We start from the raw sequence: 18599 nt of genomic DNA on the forward strand, positions 1-18599 counted from the left end.
TGTTCAGCATCTTAGCTGTAGAGGGCAGTGTCACTGGCCCTCATATGTGGGATCCGAACCGGGGCCCTCTGGCATCCCAAGCGAATTCTTAACCATCGCGCCACTCGGCCGGCCCAAATCAAACTTTTTATTATTATTATTTTTTTAATTTTGGAATTTGGCCCAACTGGATTTTTTTTATTAAAATATAGCTAACATGCAATATTATATTAGTGTCAGGTGTACATCATAGTTATTCAACATACCCACCTAGCACTATACAGAGTTATTACCATATTGTTGATTATATTCCCTATGTTAAAGAAGTGATCACCATGATAAGTCCAGTAACCAGCTGACACTGTACCATGCTATCACAATATTATTGATTATATGCCTATGCTGTATATTACATCTCCAAGACTTGTTTTATAACTGGACCTTTGAATCTCTTATTCTTCATTTCCCCCTTTTTAATTTTTCAATTAGAGTTGGTTGACATTCAGTATTTTATATTAGTTTCAGGTGTACAGCATAGTGGTTAGACATTTATATAATTTAGGAAGTGATCCCCCTGACTAGTACCCACCTGGCACTATAGTTATTACCATACTATTGATTATATTCCCTATACTTTACATCCCCGTGACTATTTTGTAACTACTAATTTGTATCTCTTAATCTCTTCACCTTTTTCAGCCTGCCCAACCCCCTTCCCATCTATTAACCCAATAAATCTAATACTCATCTGACACCATATGTATTCATATGCAATATTATCAACTATATTCCTCATACTATACTCTAAATCCCCATGACTACTGTGTAACAACCAAGATGTATTTGTTAATCCCGTCCCCTTTTCATCTATCCTAAACCCCTTCCCATCTGGCAACCATCAAAATGTTCTCTCTATTTTTGAGTTTGTTTCTGTTTCATTTGTTTATTTTGTTCTTTAGATTCCACTTATAATTGAAATCATATGACATTTGTCTTTCACTGTCTGACTTACTACACTCAGCACAACATCCTCTAGGTCCATCCATGTTGTTGCAGATGGCAAGATTTTGTTCTTTTTTTACAGCTGAGTAATAGTCCATTGTATATATGTACCACATTTTTTTTTTTTTTAGCTGAGCCATCCCGCCACCTGTTGGCAGCTCCGCGGCTGCTCAGCTCGGGCTGACTCGAACCACTGTTGCTCAGAGCTCAAACTCTTGAGCGAGCTCTTAACCAACTGAGCCACTCAGCCAGCCCTGTACCACATTTTCTTTATCCATTCAAGGACACCCAGGTTGCCTTCACATCTTGGCTTATGTAAATAATGCTGAAATGAACATATAGATGAGCATGTGCCCTCAAAGTAGCATTTTTAGTTTGTTTGGATAAATACCCAGAAGTGGGATTACTAGGTCCTGTGTCTCTTGTTAGAGTCTTTGTTTTAAAGTTTATTTTATCTAGAAGTATTGCTACCCCAGCTTTTTTCTTTGTTTGTTTCCATTTTCATAAAATATCTTTATCCATCCCTTTACTTTCAGTCTGTGTGTGTGTCTTTCGATCTGAAGTGAGTCTTGTAAGCAGCATGTCAGGGTCTTGTTTTCTTATCCATTCAGCCAATCTTTTGATTAGAGAACTTAATCCATTTCCATTGAAAGTAACTGTTGATAGGTATATAGTCATTGACATTTTATTATTCCTATTTTTTGATTTTTTTTTCTATCTTAAAGAACTCCCTCTAACATTCCTTGTAATACTGGTTTGGTGGTGGTGAACACCTTTAGCTTTTTCTTGTCTGGGAAGCTCTTTATCTGTCCTTCAATTTTACATGATAGCCTTCATGGGTAGAGTAATCTTGGTTGTAGGTCCTTGCTTTTCATCACTTTGAATATTTCCTGCTAATCCCTTCTGGCCTGCAAAGTTTCTATTGAGAAATCAGCTGGTAGTTTTAAGGGAGTCCCCCTGTAGGTAACTGCGTTTCTCTTGCTGATTTTAAGATTCTTTCTTTGTCTTTAACCTTTATGATGTGTCTTGGTGTTGGCCTCTTTGGGTTCATCTTGTTTGGGACTCTGTGCTTCCTGGGCTTGTATGAGGTCTGAAAATTTGGTTCGTGAACTTGCCACCATGCGCTTACATTGGCAGCGCTATACAAACAGCTCAGTAAGGTTTCATAAAGTTGGTTTATCAGTATTTCACAACTGTGTTTGTGTCCACGTGTGGCAGTGTCTTACTGAGTGGCATTCATTATTGTTGTGTGTTTTTGTGTGCTATTGCGAGAATGTCTCAGCTTGAATTAAGAGCAATGAGCAAACATTAAATTTCTTGTTAAACTTAGCAAAAGTGGAAGTGAAAGCAGGGATATGTTAGTACAAGTTTATGGGGATAATGCCATAAAAAATAACGAAAGTGTACAAATGGATTAAACATTTTTCTGAGGGGAGAGAACGCGTCACTGATGAAGAGAGGTCATAGTGGCCAGTAATGAGCAGAACTGATGAAAACATTGCAAAAATTCATCAAATTGTGCGTCAAAATCATTGGCTGACTGTGAAAAGCATAGCAGACCAAGTAAACATCGAAAGGAAACACTTAGGAAAATCTTAACTGAAAATCATGGCATGAGAAAGATGGGTGCAAAAATGGTCCTGAAGGAGCTCAGCAATGGACAAAAGCAAAGGAGAGTCGAAGTTTGCAAAGACCTTTTGGTGAGGCAAGATGATGTTTTGGGCTGTGTTATCACTGGTGATGAAATATGGGTATACCAATACGACTCTGAAACAAAGCGGCAAAGTGCACAACGGAAGTCATCCAATTCTCCATGACCAAAACAGTTCCATCAATCCAAATCAAGAGTTAAAACGATGTTGCTGGGGCCGGCCGAGTGGCACGTTGGTTAAGAGCTGGTTTGGGATGCCAGCTCTGAGCAGCAGGGCCCAGGTTCGGATCCCACATGAGGGCCAGTGACACTGCTCTCTACAGCTAAGATGGTGAACAACTGCTCGACCTGGAGCTGGGCTGCCACGAGTCGCCAATGACGGCGTAGGCTATAGCCCCTGCTGCAGTGGGCTCCATAAGCTACCGTTAAGTGGCTGGCAGCCAGTGTGAGCTGCCAAGAGCCGCCGTGAGTAGCTGTCCAGAGGCCGGCGACCCATCTGCCTCATCTGGGAAGAGCGCAATGATAATACCAACACGGGCCAGTGAAGTGATGTCCTCCACAACTAGACTGAAGAACAAAAGGACAGCAACTTGTCTGTTTCCCTTCCCCGATTCCCCAGTGCTGTTCCCCTCCCCCAATTCCCCAATAAATCTTAAAAAAAAAAGAATACCAATCTTTCTCAAACTCTTCCAAAAAATGGACAAGGAGAGAATTCTTCCAAACTCATGTTACGAGACCAGCACCACCCATACCAAAACAAGACAAGGATGTGAAAAGAAAAGAAAATTACAGGTAATACCCCTGATGAACATAGATGCAAAAACTCAACAAAATGTTAGCAAACCAAATTCAACAATACATTTACAAAATTATATATCATGATCAGTGGGATTTATTTCAGGGATGCAAAGATGGTCTAACATTCCACAAATCAGCCATGATACACCACATTAACAAAATGAAGAATAAAAATCATCTCAATAAAAGCAGGAAAAGAATATGACAAAATTCAACATCAATTTCTGTAAAAAACTCTCAAAAAATACGTATCGAGGAACGTACCTCAAAGCAATAAAGGCCATATATGATAAGCCCACAGCTAACATCCTAATCAATGATGAAAAGGATAAGGCCACAGATAACATACTCAATGATAAAAAACTGAAAGCTTTTCCACTAAGATAAGGAACAAGACAAAGATGCCCACTTTGGTGACTTTTATTAACCATAGTATTTTAAGTCCTCGTCAGAGTAATTAGGCTAGAAAAGAAAGACATCCAAATTAGAAAGGAAGCTGTCACTATTTGCAGATGACATGTTATTATATATTCAGAATGGTTAAAACTCCAGCAAAAATCTGATAGAAATAATAAACTATTGTAATTCAGGAAAGTTACAGAATACAAAATACACAAGTATCTGTTGCATTTCTATGCATTAATAATGGACTATGATCAAGAAAAATTATGAAAACAATCCCGTTTACAATTTCACCAAAAAGAATAAAATACTGAGGAATAAATTGAACCAAAGAGTTTAAAAGAAATGTATACTGAAATCTACAATACATTAGCTAAACAAATGCAGAGAAGACAAATAACTGGAAAAACAGTCTTCATTAATTGGAAGAATTAATATTGTTAAAATACACATAAACCCAAAGCAGTTTACAGATTCAACAGAAATAGAAGAAACAATTCTAAAATTTAAATGGAACCACAAAAGACCCAAAATGGGGGGGGGGAGAATAAAACTCTTAAAAAAATAAAAAAAACAAAGAGTAGCACCACACTCCCTGATTTCAAACTATATTACAAAGCTATAGTAATTTAGAAGATATGGTATTGGCAGAAAAACACATAAAAGATACATACTCATAGATCAATGTATAATTAAATAGTGAGCCCACAAATAATCCCACACATATATGGTCAATTAGCTCACAACAAAGGAGCCAAGAATATACAATGCCCAAAAATAGTCTCTTCAAATAAATGTTTTTGGGAAAACGGGACAGACACATGCAAAAGAATGAAACTGAACCACCAGCTTACCCCATACACAAAAATTAACTCATATGCATTAAAGACTTGAACATGATCCCCAAAACCATAAAACTTTTAGAAGTCATGGGCCATAAGCTCCTTGACATGGGTCTTGGTGACGATTTTCTGTATCTGACACTAAAAGCAAAGGCAACAAAAGCAAAAATAAACAAGTGAACTACATCAAACTAAAAAGCTTCTGCACAAGGAAAACCTTTTATCAACAAAATAAAAATGCAACCTACTCAATGAAAGAAAATACATACTTGCAAATCATATATATGTATAAAGGTTAATATCCAAAACCTACAAAAAAACCTCATACAGCTTAATAGCCAAAAACAAACAATCCAATTAAAAAATAAACAGAACATCTGAATATTTTCCCAAAGAAGACATAGAGATGGCAACAGGTACATGAAAAGATGTTCAACATCTTTAATCATCAGAGAAATGCAAACGAAAACCACAATGAGAACTACTCACACCTGTGATAATGGCTTTTATCAAAAAGACAAGAAATAAGTGTTGGTGAGATTGTAGAGAAAAGGGAATCCTTAACTGTTGGTAGGAATGTAAATTGGTGCAGCCACTATGAAAAACTCTATGAATATTCCTCAAAAAATTAAAACTAGAACTACCATATCATCCAGCAATTCCACCTCTTGGTATATCCAAAGAAAACAAAAACAGTAACTCAAAAAGATATATATACACCCATGTGATTACAGCATGGGTGTGTATATATCTTTACAACAGCCAAGATATGGAAACAACCTAAGTGTCCACAGATGGTTGAATAAAGAAAATAATTGTAGTAATATAATATGGAATACTATTCAGCCATAAAAAGAACACAATCTTCCCATTTGTCACAACATGGATGAACCTCGAGGGTATTATGTTAAGTGAAATAAGTCCGTCAGAGAAAGACATATACCATATAATCTAACATGTGAAATCTAAAACAAACAAAAAGTTCACAGATACACAGAATAGAATGGTGTTTGCAGAAGGCAGGTAGAAATGGGAAAAGGAGAGCTTTTTTTTTTTTTTTTAAACTTGGGGATTCGGGGGAGGGGAACATGTATATGTGAGTAAAGGAATAAATGTTAAGCCTTTGACAAGTGTTATCTTAGTTGTGGAGGGCGTCAGTCACCATCTGGCTGCCCAACGGCAGCTCGTGGCCTCTAAGCTGAAGGTGCTGTGTTCAATCTTAGTTGTGGGTGTGCGTAGCCACCGGGCAGGCATAGGCCACCATTGAATAGGCAGCCTTGTTGTTAAGAATGCATGCTCTATCCACTGAGCCATCTGGGTGGCAGCTCAGCTCAGGCTGCCGAGTTCAGTCTTATTGCAACAGTTGCGGGCAGGCGTAGCCCACCATTGAACAGGCAGTTTTGTTGTTAGGAGCACGCGCTCCAAGCAGCTGAGCTATCCTGCCACCCATTGGCAGCTCAGTGGTAGCTCAGCTCAGGCGCAGTGTCACTGGCCCATGTGGGAATCGAACTGGCGGTCCTCCTGCTGAGAGCTCGCACTCTTAAGCTAACTCTTAACCAACTGAGCCACTCAGCCGTCCCCCCAATTGCGCTATACACCTGAAGCTGAAGTAGAATATTGAATGTCAACTGTAAATATACAGTTATATATAGTCACAGGATGTGGAGTACAACATAGGGAAGATAGTCAATGGTATAACAGCTATGTAAGCTGTCAGAAAGGTAGTAGCTTTGGAGGTGGGTTATCATTTTAGAGGGGGTTAAATGTCTAACTATTACATTGCTTTGTACACCTGAAACTAATAAAAAATAAATTAAAAAAAAGATTATTGGGGTACCATGACTACATTTAGTGGGATCCCAGATATAACTGCAATCTGAGTCCCAGTATTGATTACTTGTATGAAGGTTTCTGAACTAGTTAATTACAGCAGATAGCAAAATTAATTCAGTCTTTGTTGTAGAGGCCTCAAAGCCAAGCAGTGACTTTTCATCTTTTTTCTTGTGTAACCTCTTTTAATACACTGTGTATTTCTAATTGGTGAAATTGACTTTTTCAGTGTTTTTGTTCTTGTGTTTCCTCCTTCCTGTCCTGCCTTGCTGCTGCTGCTGCTTCTTCTTCTTCTTCTTCTTCTTCTTCTTCTTCTTCTTCTTCTTCTTCTTCTTCTTCTTCTTCTTCTTCTTCTTATTATTATTATTATTATTATTATTATTATTACTATTTTGGTCATTGGATATATTTGGGGGAAGGGGGTACCTATAGTATACTGCTCTCTTTATAGAGTTTAAGGACCATGGCTAAAGTCACGTTTGAATTAATCCCTTGGGCATGCTGTCCCCTTGATCCCAAGGGTCAAAATCTGTGTTGCAGTAGAGATAGAGGCAGCAGCTACAGAGGTACTTAAGGGTCCTGGAGAGCCCCTCTGGTATTAGGAGTGAGACTAGCCCACCAACTGCTGGCTGCCTTTCCCACCCCTACCCCGCTTTTCTTTTTCAATAGCTGCTGTTTCACAGGCGACCTCTAGTTAGGGCCACTTTCTTGCAGAGTGCAGTGTCTCTTTCCCAAACCCAGCCGAGGGTATACCCAAGCCATCTCAGCCTCTGTCACAGCTTCACTTGAACACATAGATAAATTCCAACGAAGACAATGACCCAGAACCATGCCACTTTAAGGAGGGTCCCACCCCAAACGCCTGATCCCAAATGCCTAGAAATTCTCAAAATTGCCCACTCTAGTCAACTGCACATAGAACTGGGGCTTGGTAGGGTCAACACTGCCACACGGGGCAGCACAACTCACAGCACCAGCTCCCCAGCACCCAGCAGCCAACAGTGCAGGCCGCCATCTGGCAGCAGAGCAGGTGAGCAAGTCTGAGCAAGAGAAGACAGACCCAGGTGGGTGGTCATGTTAAGCCATGCTGCTCATCGAGCCAACTGTTCCAGTCACCTGCAGAGGCAAGGTTCCCATTTAGAGACTGAAGCCAGTAGCCCGCCTCCCCCCACACACATACTGTGTGTAGGAAAAGCTGGTGTGTCCCCCTCCCTCTGCCACACACACACACACACACACACACACACACACACACACACACACGAAGAGGACAGTAAAAGGCTTGAGAAAAAAAAAAAGAATGGCCTAGGTTTTTATTGTGTTACATGGGGTTACGGAAAAAATATTCAGTACCACCTGTCAAAGATGGTTGGTAGGGCAGATTTTATCAGAACCACTGTGATAGATATAGAGACCATTGTGGTGGGAGTTCACAGTGGGCAGAAATGAGATTGGGCTCATTTCTGAGTACAGTAAGAAAGACAGGTTAGTTAGTGTAACAATTAGGCAGTTAGAAATTCCAAGGTAGAATGAACAAAAGATAAACATATCTCCAAGGCTTCTGCCCTCAGTCCTGACCCCAAAAGCCACAGCCTTGAGACAATTTACTCCTACCAGACCAGAGACATCAATTATACTCTAAGGCAACTAAAACTATCCTAAAAAGCCTCCTCTGGGCTGAAACAGCCAAGGAAATAAATCTAACCTGTTCAAGCAGGCGCCAGTTTTCTCCCCAGACAGGCTAGGAAAGGCATATAAACAGAAGCTTCCCCGCTAGTCAGCGGGCCCTCCTGTTTCGGATGCTCCCTCTCTTTTAGTGAGCTGTATCTCTTTACTCTAATAAACTGTTCTTTTCAGCAAACTTTGCCTCTGGTCCGTGTTTCCATTCTTCGGTGCTATAAGCCCACGAATCCTGGACACACACACAAATCATCCTGCATCATAAGGACAAGTGGGAATTCATGGCCAGAGAGCAGGTGGGGGTCAGTGCACGGCAAATTAGGAAGAGAAAAATCAGGGGGTTGGGGTTCCTGCAAACCTGATCTAACAGGATTCTTACTGCAGACAGGCCTGGGTGATCAGACATTGCCTGATGGTGCGGGAGGGGGAACCTGATCAGATATGGAAGAGGATGAGATAGGAGGGTGCGGTTCTGGTTCACCTGGCTTCAGGGTTCCTGCTAAAACTGGATTTTACAAGCACGTGCACAGGTAGGCCTGGGAGGAGGCTCAGGAGCCTGACTAAAGCTGTTCCAGCAAAGCATTCTTGTCAGGGGCGGGGCCAGGGCAGGAGTCCTGCTCACAGGCAGGGGCTTGTGTGGTGGGATGTGATGGTGACAGAGGAGGGAGCCCAGGACTTTGTCCTCAGCCTGTGCAGGTGGGGACACAAGAGAAGAAAAAGGGGGAAGGCTTAAGCCATAGCAAGTATTAAACAATGCGGAATCTGACAGCTCATTACAAAAACATACATGGGTAAGAAAAAGGCATTGTTTTTGTATAAAGAAACACTAACAGGAAGTTCGGTAAATAATCAAAAATGTATTTGGAGGTGACTGAATAACAGCACTGGGGGGACCACGTATGTGGGCAGTGACTTCTTAAGTTAGAATTTCCTATCTTACAGATTTATTTTAAATAAACATAGAAATTTATACAAACCATGATTTACTATCTACTAGTCTTCGTTTTACTTTAACTTTTGTACATAGGAAACCATCCTAAGATTTAATTGCTTTAAACAAGAACAATAACAAAAGTGTAAACCACATGAAATGAAAATTTGCAAGTTTCTTGCTAACTAAAGAACAATTTGCATCCTAGTTTGTCTTTCCCCTCTATCTCACATGGGGGTATTTTAGGAATAAGTAGCATATTATAGAGCAATAGGCATTTGGGTTTAGCTCCCTAAACATAGTAAGATTTTCAAAGATTTACCTAAGATTTGATTTCAGTTGAAATAGGTGTTAGCCTTTTAAATTTCAGTGTTGTGTAGGTACACTCACATACAAACACTGATGTAAAAATGAAAAAATGGACCTGAGAGCTTAAACACATTCATCTCACATTGTGAAGATCTCTAGCCTGAAAGGAACAAAAAGTCTATTTCGTTCCACTCTACTTACCTTACCGACAACATCTCTCTCAATCAACTTACATTTTTAAGCCCAAGAAACTAAAAATGTTATTTCTCGCACAGGGAATAAAGTTCCACAGCGCTCAGGGAAACCAGAGCCAAAGGGCTGCACTATTCAGTCAATAAAGGATCCAAAGGCAAGAAACACAAGGGTTGGAATCAGCTCAGATGGGCAGCCTGCTTCCCACAGGACAGAAGGAAAGCTGCTTTCAGAAGGTCCCACATTCCAGGCTCTCCAGGTTGAGACAGAACCCCTGGAGTGGGTCAGTCCCTGGGAAAGGAGGGAGGGACCCCTGAGCAGCCCCAGGAATAAACTTCTGGAAGCTCCCACACCCTCCTCTCCTGTAAACATGGAAAAGCTCCCTCCCTCAGGCTTCCATTCTCACCTGAATTCAGTTAAACGTTCTGACCCAAACAACCAAATTCATGAACCTTAAAGACTCAGGACACAGACTCCTGATTTTCACACTTGCTTAATGTGCACAAATTACACTCTGAGTGCACCTACACTGGGGATGCAAAACTCCTACCACAATCAAAACCTCAGAAAGGGCATCACTCCTCAGGCCCCATGTGCACCCCCAGCTTTCCAGGGCTGCAGCTTCTCTCAGGGTAAAGGCCCCTCCATGGTGGGTGTGAGCAGGTAGGACACCTGCAGGGGAGGCTCCCCAGGAAGAACCACTGGGCCTTCAAGTGCTTCCCTTTGCAGCTCAAGCTGGGGAAGGAAGGGGAGGTTTCCCGTGGGTCATTGACCACAGGCCTCTGCTCCCAGTCCCATTGCTTAGGACTTAGTGGATATTTTAAATGACAAAAACCCAGTGTTTGAAGAATCCAGCTAATTCAATGCAAGCCCAATATCTACGTGTAAAAGGAAGAAAACTGTAAGGTAATTTTCTAGCTCAACAAGAAAAACCACAAGTATTTATTACTTTCAGAAAGTAATATTTCCATGGCAAGAAAAAGAATGTAAACAATTAGGCTTACTTGAACACTTCTGATGTTCAAATCTAAGTCCTGGAATTCCATTTGAAATCACCAATCTGCCCCCAAAAGAGAAAGTGAAGAGGCCTCAGAATCTTACTACTCCTGCTTGGGGGAGGGGAATAAGAAACGAGAAATTTTATCACATGCAATATAATACTGGAATATTTTATTTTTTTATGAAATGTATCTCTCATGCCTCTTTGGAAATATTTTATACTGCTTTTCAAGATCTATTGATTAAATACATTTTACACTTATTGAAAAAAGGAGCAACCCCCCCCCCAAAAAGTAAATTTTTTCAAGGTGACAGACCCAGGGAGGGGCAGTGCTGACAGGAGACAACACCCAGGAAAGTTTCCAAAGAGGAGCCTCCACCCAAAGGCCTTCCCACAGGACGTCTGTGCCCAGGGAAGGTCCTGGTGGGAGAGGAACAGGGGTGTCATACAATGTCTACCAGGTGGTTATTCTCGGCTTCCCTTTCATGTAAAACAACGACACACAAAAAAGAAAACTTTAAAATGAGCCATCCATTGAATGTAGGAAAATGATAATCAATACACTACATCTGTCAGAAATGCACGCAGGAAAAGAAACAGTTGACGATGCTGTGACTCGGAGACCGAAACGTGGCATTTGGGAATGTGGGCAGAAATCTGAACATTGATGGATTTACTGCCAGTCCCAGGAAGAGCTAGCTAGTTTGGGGAACTGAACCGTGGACATGAAGCCCTGCTTCTCAAACATTTCGAAAACTCAGGAGGAAACGGGTCCCCTGAGGAGAAAGGAGGAGCCGGGGGTCTCGCAGAGCACAGCTACTCTCACGCACTAACCCCGGGGCCCGAGTCACAATTGTCCCCGGATGACCCTCCGCCAGGTCACAATCTGCGGAGACGCGAGGCTGAGGGCGCAGAGCTGACCAGAGAGGCTCCGGGGCCGAAGTCGCCGCAGTGTCAGTCAGGACGCCCGGAGTCCAGGCTGCCCGTCCAGACCCCACGCTGCGAGCCGGAGGAGACCGACGTCCCAGCTGCACCCCGGGCGAACTCGGTGCGCACACGCGGGACTTGATAGCTGGGAGGCCGGTCCACCACAGCCGGTTCCTACCGGCTCCAACCAGCCCCCTGGGACATCCGGCACCCACACTCACCATTTCCTCAGCTTCTAGGGCCCCCTGGCGTGGTTCCTGGGGCTCCCGTAGCCCATGCCGGTCACAGCGGGATTAACGCTGCCTCAGAGACGCTTGGTCGGGTAAGCGCAGGTGAAACACCAACTCGAGCCGGCCAGGAGAGTCACGTGGTTTGAGGAATATCGCACCAGCCATCTACCCTGCTGCGCCCCTGATTGGACAGTTCGCGAGGACCCGCCTCCGTTATTCCTGAGTGACAACAGGGTAGGCGGTCAGACGGTTTAACGGAACCAGTTTTCGCCGGTGGGTGGTACCTGTCCCGTGTAAGGAACTTTGCTTTTAAACAAAACTTGTTCGTGGTCCTAAAGGGACACTGTCGTCTTCCTGCTCCTCTTTCTGAACGCGGTGACACAGGTGTGTGTGCAGGGAATTCCAGGGTCAGTTTCCAGATGGGGTGACGCCCTTGTGCAAAGCAAGATGGGCACCCAAGTCAGGCCAGACTCAGACCAGAGGGTCAGTGGTCCTGCCCGGGGCTGGGGCTGGCATAGGCTATGAGACCACTCATGGAACTGTGACGCTTGTTTACAAACCCATTTAAAACTAACCACCATGTGTAATAAATAGTCTAGCTCCATTTTGATATTTGACGGTTGACAGTATTAAACCTTCTACCCATCCTTTCACCTCCACACATGTGGCACTTTACCTGAGTCCCATGATTCGCAAGAACCTGGTTCTGGTGGCAGGGCCAACCATAACCTGTTAGATGCATTCAATAAAACTCTCAGATGTACATTTTACAGTAAAAGGGAATTTCTTTTAGATAGTTTTTGAAGGTGTCCTTAGAAATTTTGAAATGTTAAAGGCTATGATATCCCTAAGGCAATTAAACTACAATATTTTCACCAATAGTACAAAAAAACAGTAAAAGATTTGGAAATATGGAACGTATCTGAAAACTCGATATACTTAACATTGGTTCAAAACATCTAAATATTTATTTTAATAGCTTTATTGAGATACAATGCACATAGCATACAATGCATTCCTTTAATATGTACAATTTAGTGGTTTTCAATATATTCACAGATAATGTGCAATCATCACAACTTTTGAACATTTTTGTCATTTCAAAAAGAAAACCCCTGCACCCTTTAGCTATCATTTCTCCATCTTCCATCTTCCACCTCTAAGCCACAGTCTTAGGCAACCTCTAATCTTGCTGTGTCTATAGATTAACCCTATTCTGTATTTATATATGAATGGAATCATATAATAGGTTGTCTTTGTAATTTACTTCAGGCACTTAGCATAATTTTTACAAGGAATATGATACTTCGTTTTTACAGCCAAATAATATTGCATTGTATGGATAAAATACATTGGGATTATTCATCTGTTTTAGACATTTGGTTTGTTTCCACTTTTTGGCTATTCTGAATAATGTTGCAAGAAACCTTCATGTACAAGATTTTGTTTGGACATATATTTTCATCTCTTTGGGTGTATACCTAAGAGTAAATTCCTGGGTGCTATACTAATTCTAGGTTTAATTTTTGAGGAGTGCCAGACAGGTTTTCTAAGTGACTGAAGCACCATTTTATATTCCCACCAGCTGTGGATAATTTCTCCATATCCGTCACAAAAGTAGACATTATCTCACTTTTTGATTCCATTTATCCTGATGGTTGTGACATAGTATCCTGGGGTTTAGATTTGGATTTGTTTGATGACTAGTGATTTCTAGCATCTTTTCATGTGCTCTTGCTCGTTCATACATCTTCCTTGGAAAAAAATATCTATTCACATCCTTTGACATTTTAAAATTGGGTTATTTGACTTTTTTTATTATTGAGTTATAAGAGTTCTTTATATGTTTTGGGTACAAATCCCTTATCAGATATGATTTGCAAAATCTTTCATTCTTTGGATTGTGTTTTCACTCTCTTGCTTTAACATTTTTACTCTTAATTGTGGTAACATACACATACTATAACACTTACACCTTAAGTTTACAGTTCAGAAGTGAGAAGCACATTGACATTGAGAATCCAATCTCAGGACAGTTTTCATCTTTGAAAGCTGCATATCTGTGTACGCTAAATAACCTCTTCCCATTCCCCTTTGCTCCCAAGCCCTGGTAACCACCTTCCTACTTTCTCTTTCTATGAATTTCACTATTTTGCTTCCACATTTTGGCTTTTATGAACACAAATGTAGAAATAGCTTTCAGCCCCTGGATTTAAGTCTTTGGGATATATATCCAGAAGTAGTATTGCTGGATCATGTGGTAACTCTGAATATATTTTTCTTCTGTTGTGAAGAATGATATTATGCTACCTTTAATGCATTATGTATAGTTACACAGACTAGTTAGTCCCACTGGTGGAACATCAGAACTCCAAAATCCAGGCATAGATGGACAAGAATGGACTCAACACACATCATTTAATAGTTGCCACTAAAGACCTTAAGCCAATTTCCCATTAAATCATCTAAGCGATATCTCATGGCTGAGGCCCTAGACAATGAGTATTCTAGTATTTATATGTATCTCCAGACTTTAGTTTGCTCAATTTTAACCATCTTGTTTAAATATGCATATATGAGAGTTGGTTACTAACTAGCTAAGTCTCCTTTGAATTCAAGAATTCTATAATCGATGAATTACACTTTGTACTACTGATTCTAAAGCACATTACATTAAAATTATGATCCTCTGGATTTAGAGAAACCAAATAAAATGTTTAAAATTGCCAATTTAAAACATCTTAGAAGTTTTCTTCTGACTTAGTTTATCAAAAAGAGGGTTTGTTCGGAAAAAGAAAACAAAACCACCACAGCAGTGTGAGAACATGCACCTTCCAGCCAGCTGTCTTCGTGTAAAAGAAAGATATCTCTCAAGATGGCTCCCTTAAATGCTCCCCTACCCCAATGGAAGTTAGAACCATGAAGTTTAACGGGAAGTCGGGACTAGAAAGTAACAGGAAGCCCAGGTCCATCCATAGACATCCCAACTTCTTGGTCAGTTTCCTTAAAGTGCCAGTTCACTTTTATCAGTATGAAATATTTAGTATACTTATACATAATGATGCTCAAATATTTGAAATGTAGGCTTTATACAAATCTACACCTCAAGGAATTAAAAAAAGAACAAACAAAAACCAAAATTAGTAGAAAAAGAGTAAACACCAAAGATCAGAGTAGACATAAATGAAATAGATACTAAAAAGACAATAGAAAAGATCAGTGAACCTAAGAACTGATTCTTTGAAAAGATAAGCAAAATAGACAAAACTTTAGCTAGACTCACAAAAGAAGGGGACTCAAAATCAGAACTGGAACAAGAGGAGTTATAACTGATACCACAGAAATACATAGGAGACTACTATGAACAATTATGTCCACAAATGGACAGCCAAATAGAAATGGATAGATTCCTAGAATCACACAATCTACCATGACTGAATCATACAAAAATAGAAAATCTGAAGTCTAATTACTAGTAAAGACACTAAATCAGTAATCAAAAACCTCTCACAAAACAGAAGCTCAGGTCCACACAGCTTCCCAGGGGAATTCTACCAAAAATTGAAAGAAAAATTAATACGTATCCTTTCAAACTCTGCCAAAAAATAAAAGAGGAGGGAACTCTTCCAAACTCAAGTTATGACATCATCGTTTCCCTGGTAACAAAAGTTGATGTGGATGCCACAAGAAAGGTGGTTTGTGATGAAAAGGGTTCCAGAGGTTATGGATTTGTACATTTCAAGACACAGGAAGCAGCTGAAAGAGCTATTGAAAAAAATGAATGGGATGCTTCTAAATGATCACAAAGTATTTGTTGGATGATTTAAGACTTGTAAAGAATGAGAAGCAGAACTTGTAGCTAGGGCAAAAGAGTTCGCCAACGTTTCCATCAAGAATTTTGGGGAACACATGGATGATGAGTGCCTTAAGGATCTCTTTGGCAAGTCTGGATCTGCCTTAAGTGTGAAAGTAGTGTCTGATGAAAGGGATAATCCACAGGTTTTTTATTTGTAAGCTTCAAAAGACATGAAGACACATAGAAAGCTGTGCATGAGTTCAATGGAAAACAAATTTATATTGGTAAAGCTCAGAAAAATGTGGAACGGTAGAAGGAACTTGAGTGCAAATTTGAAGAGATAAAGCAAGATAGGATCACCAGATACTAGGGTGTTAACCTTTATGTGAAAAATCTTGGTGATGGTATTGATGAACATCTCCAGGAAGAGTTTTCTCCATTTGGTACAATTACTACTACTACAAGGGTTGTGATGGAGGGTGGTAACAGCAAAGGGTTTGGTTTTGTATGTTTCTCCTCCCCAGAAGAAGCCACTAAAGCAGTTACAGAAATGAATAGTACAATAGAATTGTGGCCACCAAACCACTGCATGTATTAGGTTGGTGCAAATGTAATTGTGGTTTTTGCATTGTTCAAATTTGCCTTTGATATTGGAGTACATTCTTAAATAAATGTGGTTATGTTATACATCATTTTAATGCACATTTCTCACCTTATTTTTTTTGCTAATGACTTATTACTTGCTGTTTATTTTATATGTATTTTAGACTATGGAAATGATGTTAGACAAAAAGCAAATCAAGCGATTTTCTTATTTGAGTTCAAAATGGGTCGTAATGCAGCGGAGACAAGTCACAACATTAACAACATATTTGGCCCAGAACTGCTAATGACCGTACAGTGCAGTGGTGGTTCAAGAATTTTTGCAAAGGAGAGGAGAGCCTTGAAGAGGAGGAGCGTAGTGGCTGGCCATCAGAAGTTGACAGCGACCAGTTGAGAGCAATCATTGAAGCTGATCTCTTACAACTACACGAGAAATAGCTGAAACTCAACGTAGACCATTCTACGATTGTTGGGCATTTGAAGCAAATTGGAAAGGTGAAAAAGCTCGGTAAGTGGGTGCCTCATGAGCTGACCACAAATGAAAAAAATTGTTTTTTTGAAGTGTCATCTTCTCTTATTCTATGCAACAACAATGAACCATTTCTCGATTGGATTGTGATGTGCAATGAAAAGTGGATTTTATATGACAACCAGTGACAGCCAGCTCAGTGGTTGGACTGAGACAAAGCTCCAAAGCACTTCCCAAACCAAACTTCCACCAAAAAAAGTCATGGTCTGTTTGGTGGTCTGCTGCCAGTCTGATCCACTATAGCTTTCTGAATCCCAGTGAAACCATTACATCTGAGAAGTATGCTCAGCAAATCGATGCGATGTACTGAAAACTGCAACACCTGCAGCCAGCATTGGTCAACAGAAAGGGCCCAATTCTTCTCCACGACAATGCCCAACTGCATGTTGCACAACCAACGCTTCAAAAGTTGAACAAATTGAGCTACGGAGTTTTGCCTCATCCACCATATTCACCTCACCTCTCACCAACCGACTACCACTTCTTCAAGCATCTCAACAACTTTTTGCAGGGAAAACACTTCCACAACCAACAGGATGCAGAAAATGCTTTCCAAAAGTTCGTCGCACTCCAAAACATGGATTTTTATGCTACAGGAATAAACAAACTTATTTCTCGTTGGCAAAAATGTGTTGATTGTAATGGTTCCTATTTTGATTAATAAAGATGTGTTTGAGCCTAGTTATAATGATTTAAAATTCATGGTCTGAAACCACAATTACGTTTACATCAAACTACTAGCTGTAGCTCAGCACAAAGAAGAGCACCAGGCTCATCTCACTAACCAGAATATGCAGAGAATGGCAAGTGTGAGACCTGTGACCAACCCTGTAATCAACCCCTACCAGCCAGCACCTCTTTCAGGTTACTTCATGGCACAGACTCAGAACCGTGCTGCATGCTATTCTCCTAGCCAAATTGCTCAATTAACACCAATGCCTCGCTGGACTTACTAGAGGGCCAGACCTCATCCATTCCAAAATAGGACCAGCACTATTTGCCCAACCACTCCTAGACCACAATTTAGTACTATGAGACCAACTTCTTCACAGGTTCCATGAGTAATGTTGACACAGCATGCTGCTAACACATCAAAACAAACAATGGGTACTTGTCCTGCAGCTGCTGCTGCTATAGCAACTCCTGCTGTCTGCACTGTTCCACAGTATAAACACGCTGCGAGGGTTCACAGTCCTCAACATCCTAATGCACAGACACAAGTTACCGTACAGCAGTCTGCTGTTCATGTGCAAAGTCAGGAGCCTTTGACTGCTTCCATGTTTCCTCAAGAGCAAAAGCAAATGTTTGTTGAATGGCTGTTTGCTTTAATTCAAGCCATGCACCCCACTCTTGTTGGAAAAATCACTGGCATGTTGTTAGATTTTGATAATTCAGAACTTTTTCATATGCACAAGTCTCTAGAGTCATTCCATTCTAAGGTTGATGAAGCTGTAGCTGTACTACAAGCCCACCAGGCTAAAGAGGCTGCCCAGAAAGCAGCTAATGGTGCCACTGGTATTCCAACTGTTTATAATTGATCAGGGACCACAAAAAGAAATTCATGCTTTACTGAAGAAAAATATGAAAACATCAAAAAACTTAAATATTATGGGAAAAAGAACATTGCAAAAATATAAAATAAATTTTAAAAGGAAAGGAAACTTTGAACCTTATGTACTGAGCAACTGCCAGGTCAAGCAAAAATAATGCTAGTCCTAGATTACTTATTGATTTAAAAACAACAACAAAAAAAACCCCCACAAAAATAATAAACTATAAAAACTAATGTGTTGTAGACCCTGGAAAAAGAATTTTCAGCAAAGTACAGGAATGTACAGCATTCCTTCCTTTAATTTTATAATTCTTTATTGTGAAATAGTTCAGAATTTTGCTTCTGC

At 40.6% G+C, this 18599-nt stretch overlaps 1 protein-coding gene and 1 pseudogene across 1 annotated transcript in view; one reads left to right on the forward strand and one right to left on the reverse strand.

Moving 5' to 3' along the window:
- LOC109391618 (zinc finger protein 791-like) overlaps positions 1 to 11915 on the reverse strand; it is a 184445-nt gene extending 172530 nt beyond the window's left edge. The window contains exon 1 of the mRNA XM_019659313.1: positions 11765 to 11915. Within this exon, the coding sequence (XP_019514858.1) occupies positions 11765 to 11767 (3 nt within the window). The 5' untranslated portion in view covers positions 11768 to 11915. The remainder of the gene's footprint in view (positions 1 to 11764) is intronic.
- Positions 11916 to 14692: 2777 nt separating this feature from the next.
- Positions 14693 to 18239, forward strand: LOC109391593 (polyadenylate-binding protein 1-A-like; annotated as a pseudogene).
- The last annotated feature ends 360 nt before the right edge of the window (positions 18240 to 18599 follow it).

The sequence above is a fragment of the Hipposideros armiger genome, unplaced genomic scaffold (genome assembly GCF_001890085.2).
Source record: "Hipposideros armiger isolate ML-2016 unplaced genomic scaffold, ASM189008v1 scaffold_298, whole genome shotgun sequence".
In the NCBI taxonomy this organism is placed as follows: domain Eukaryota; kingdom Metazoa; phylum Chordata; class Mammalia; order Chiroptera; family Hipposideridae; genus Hipposideros; species Hipposideros armiger.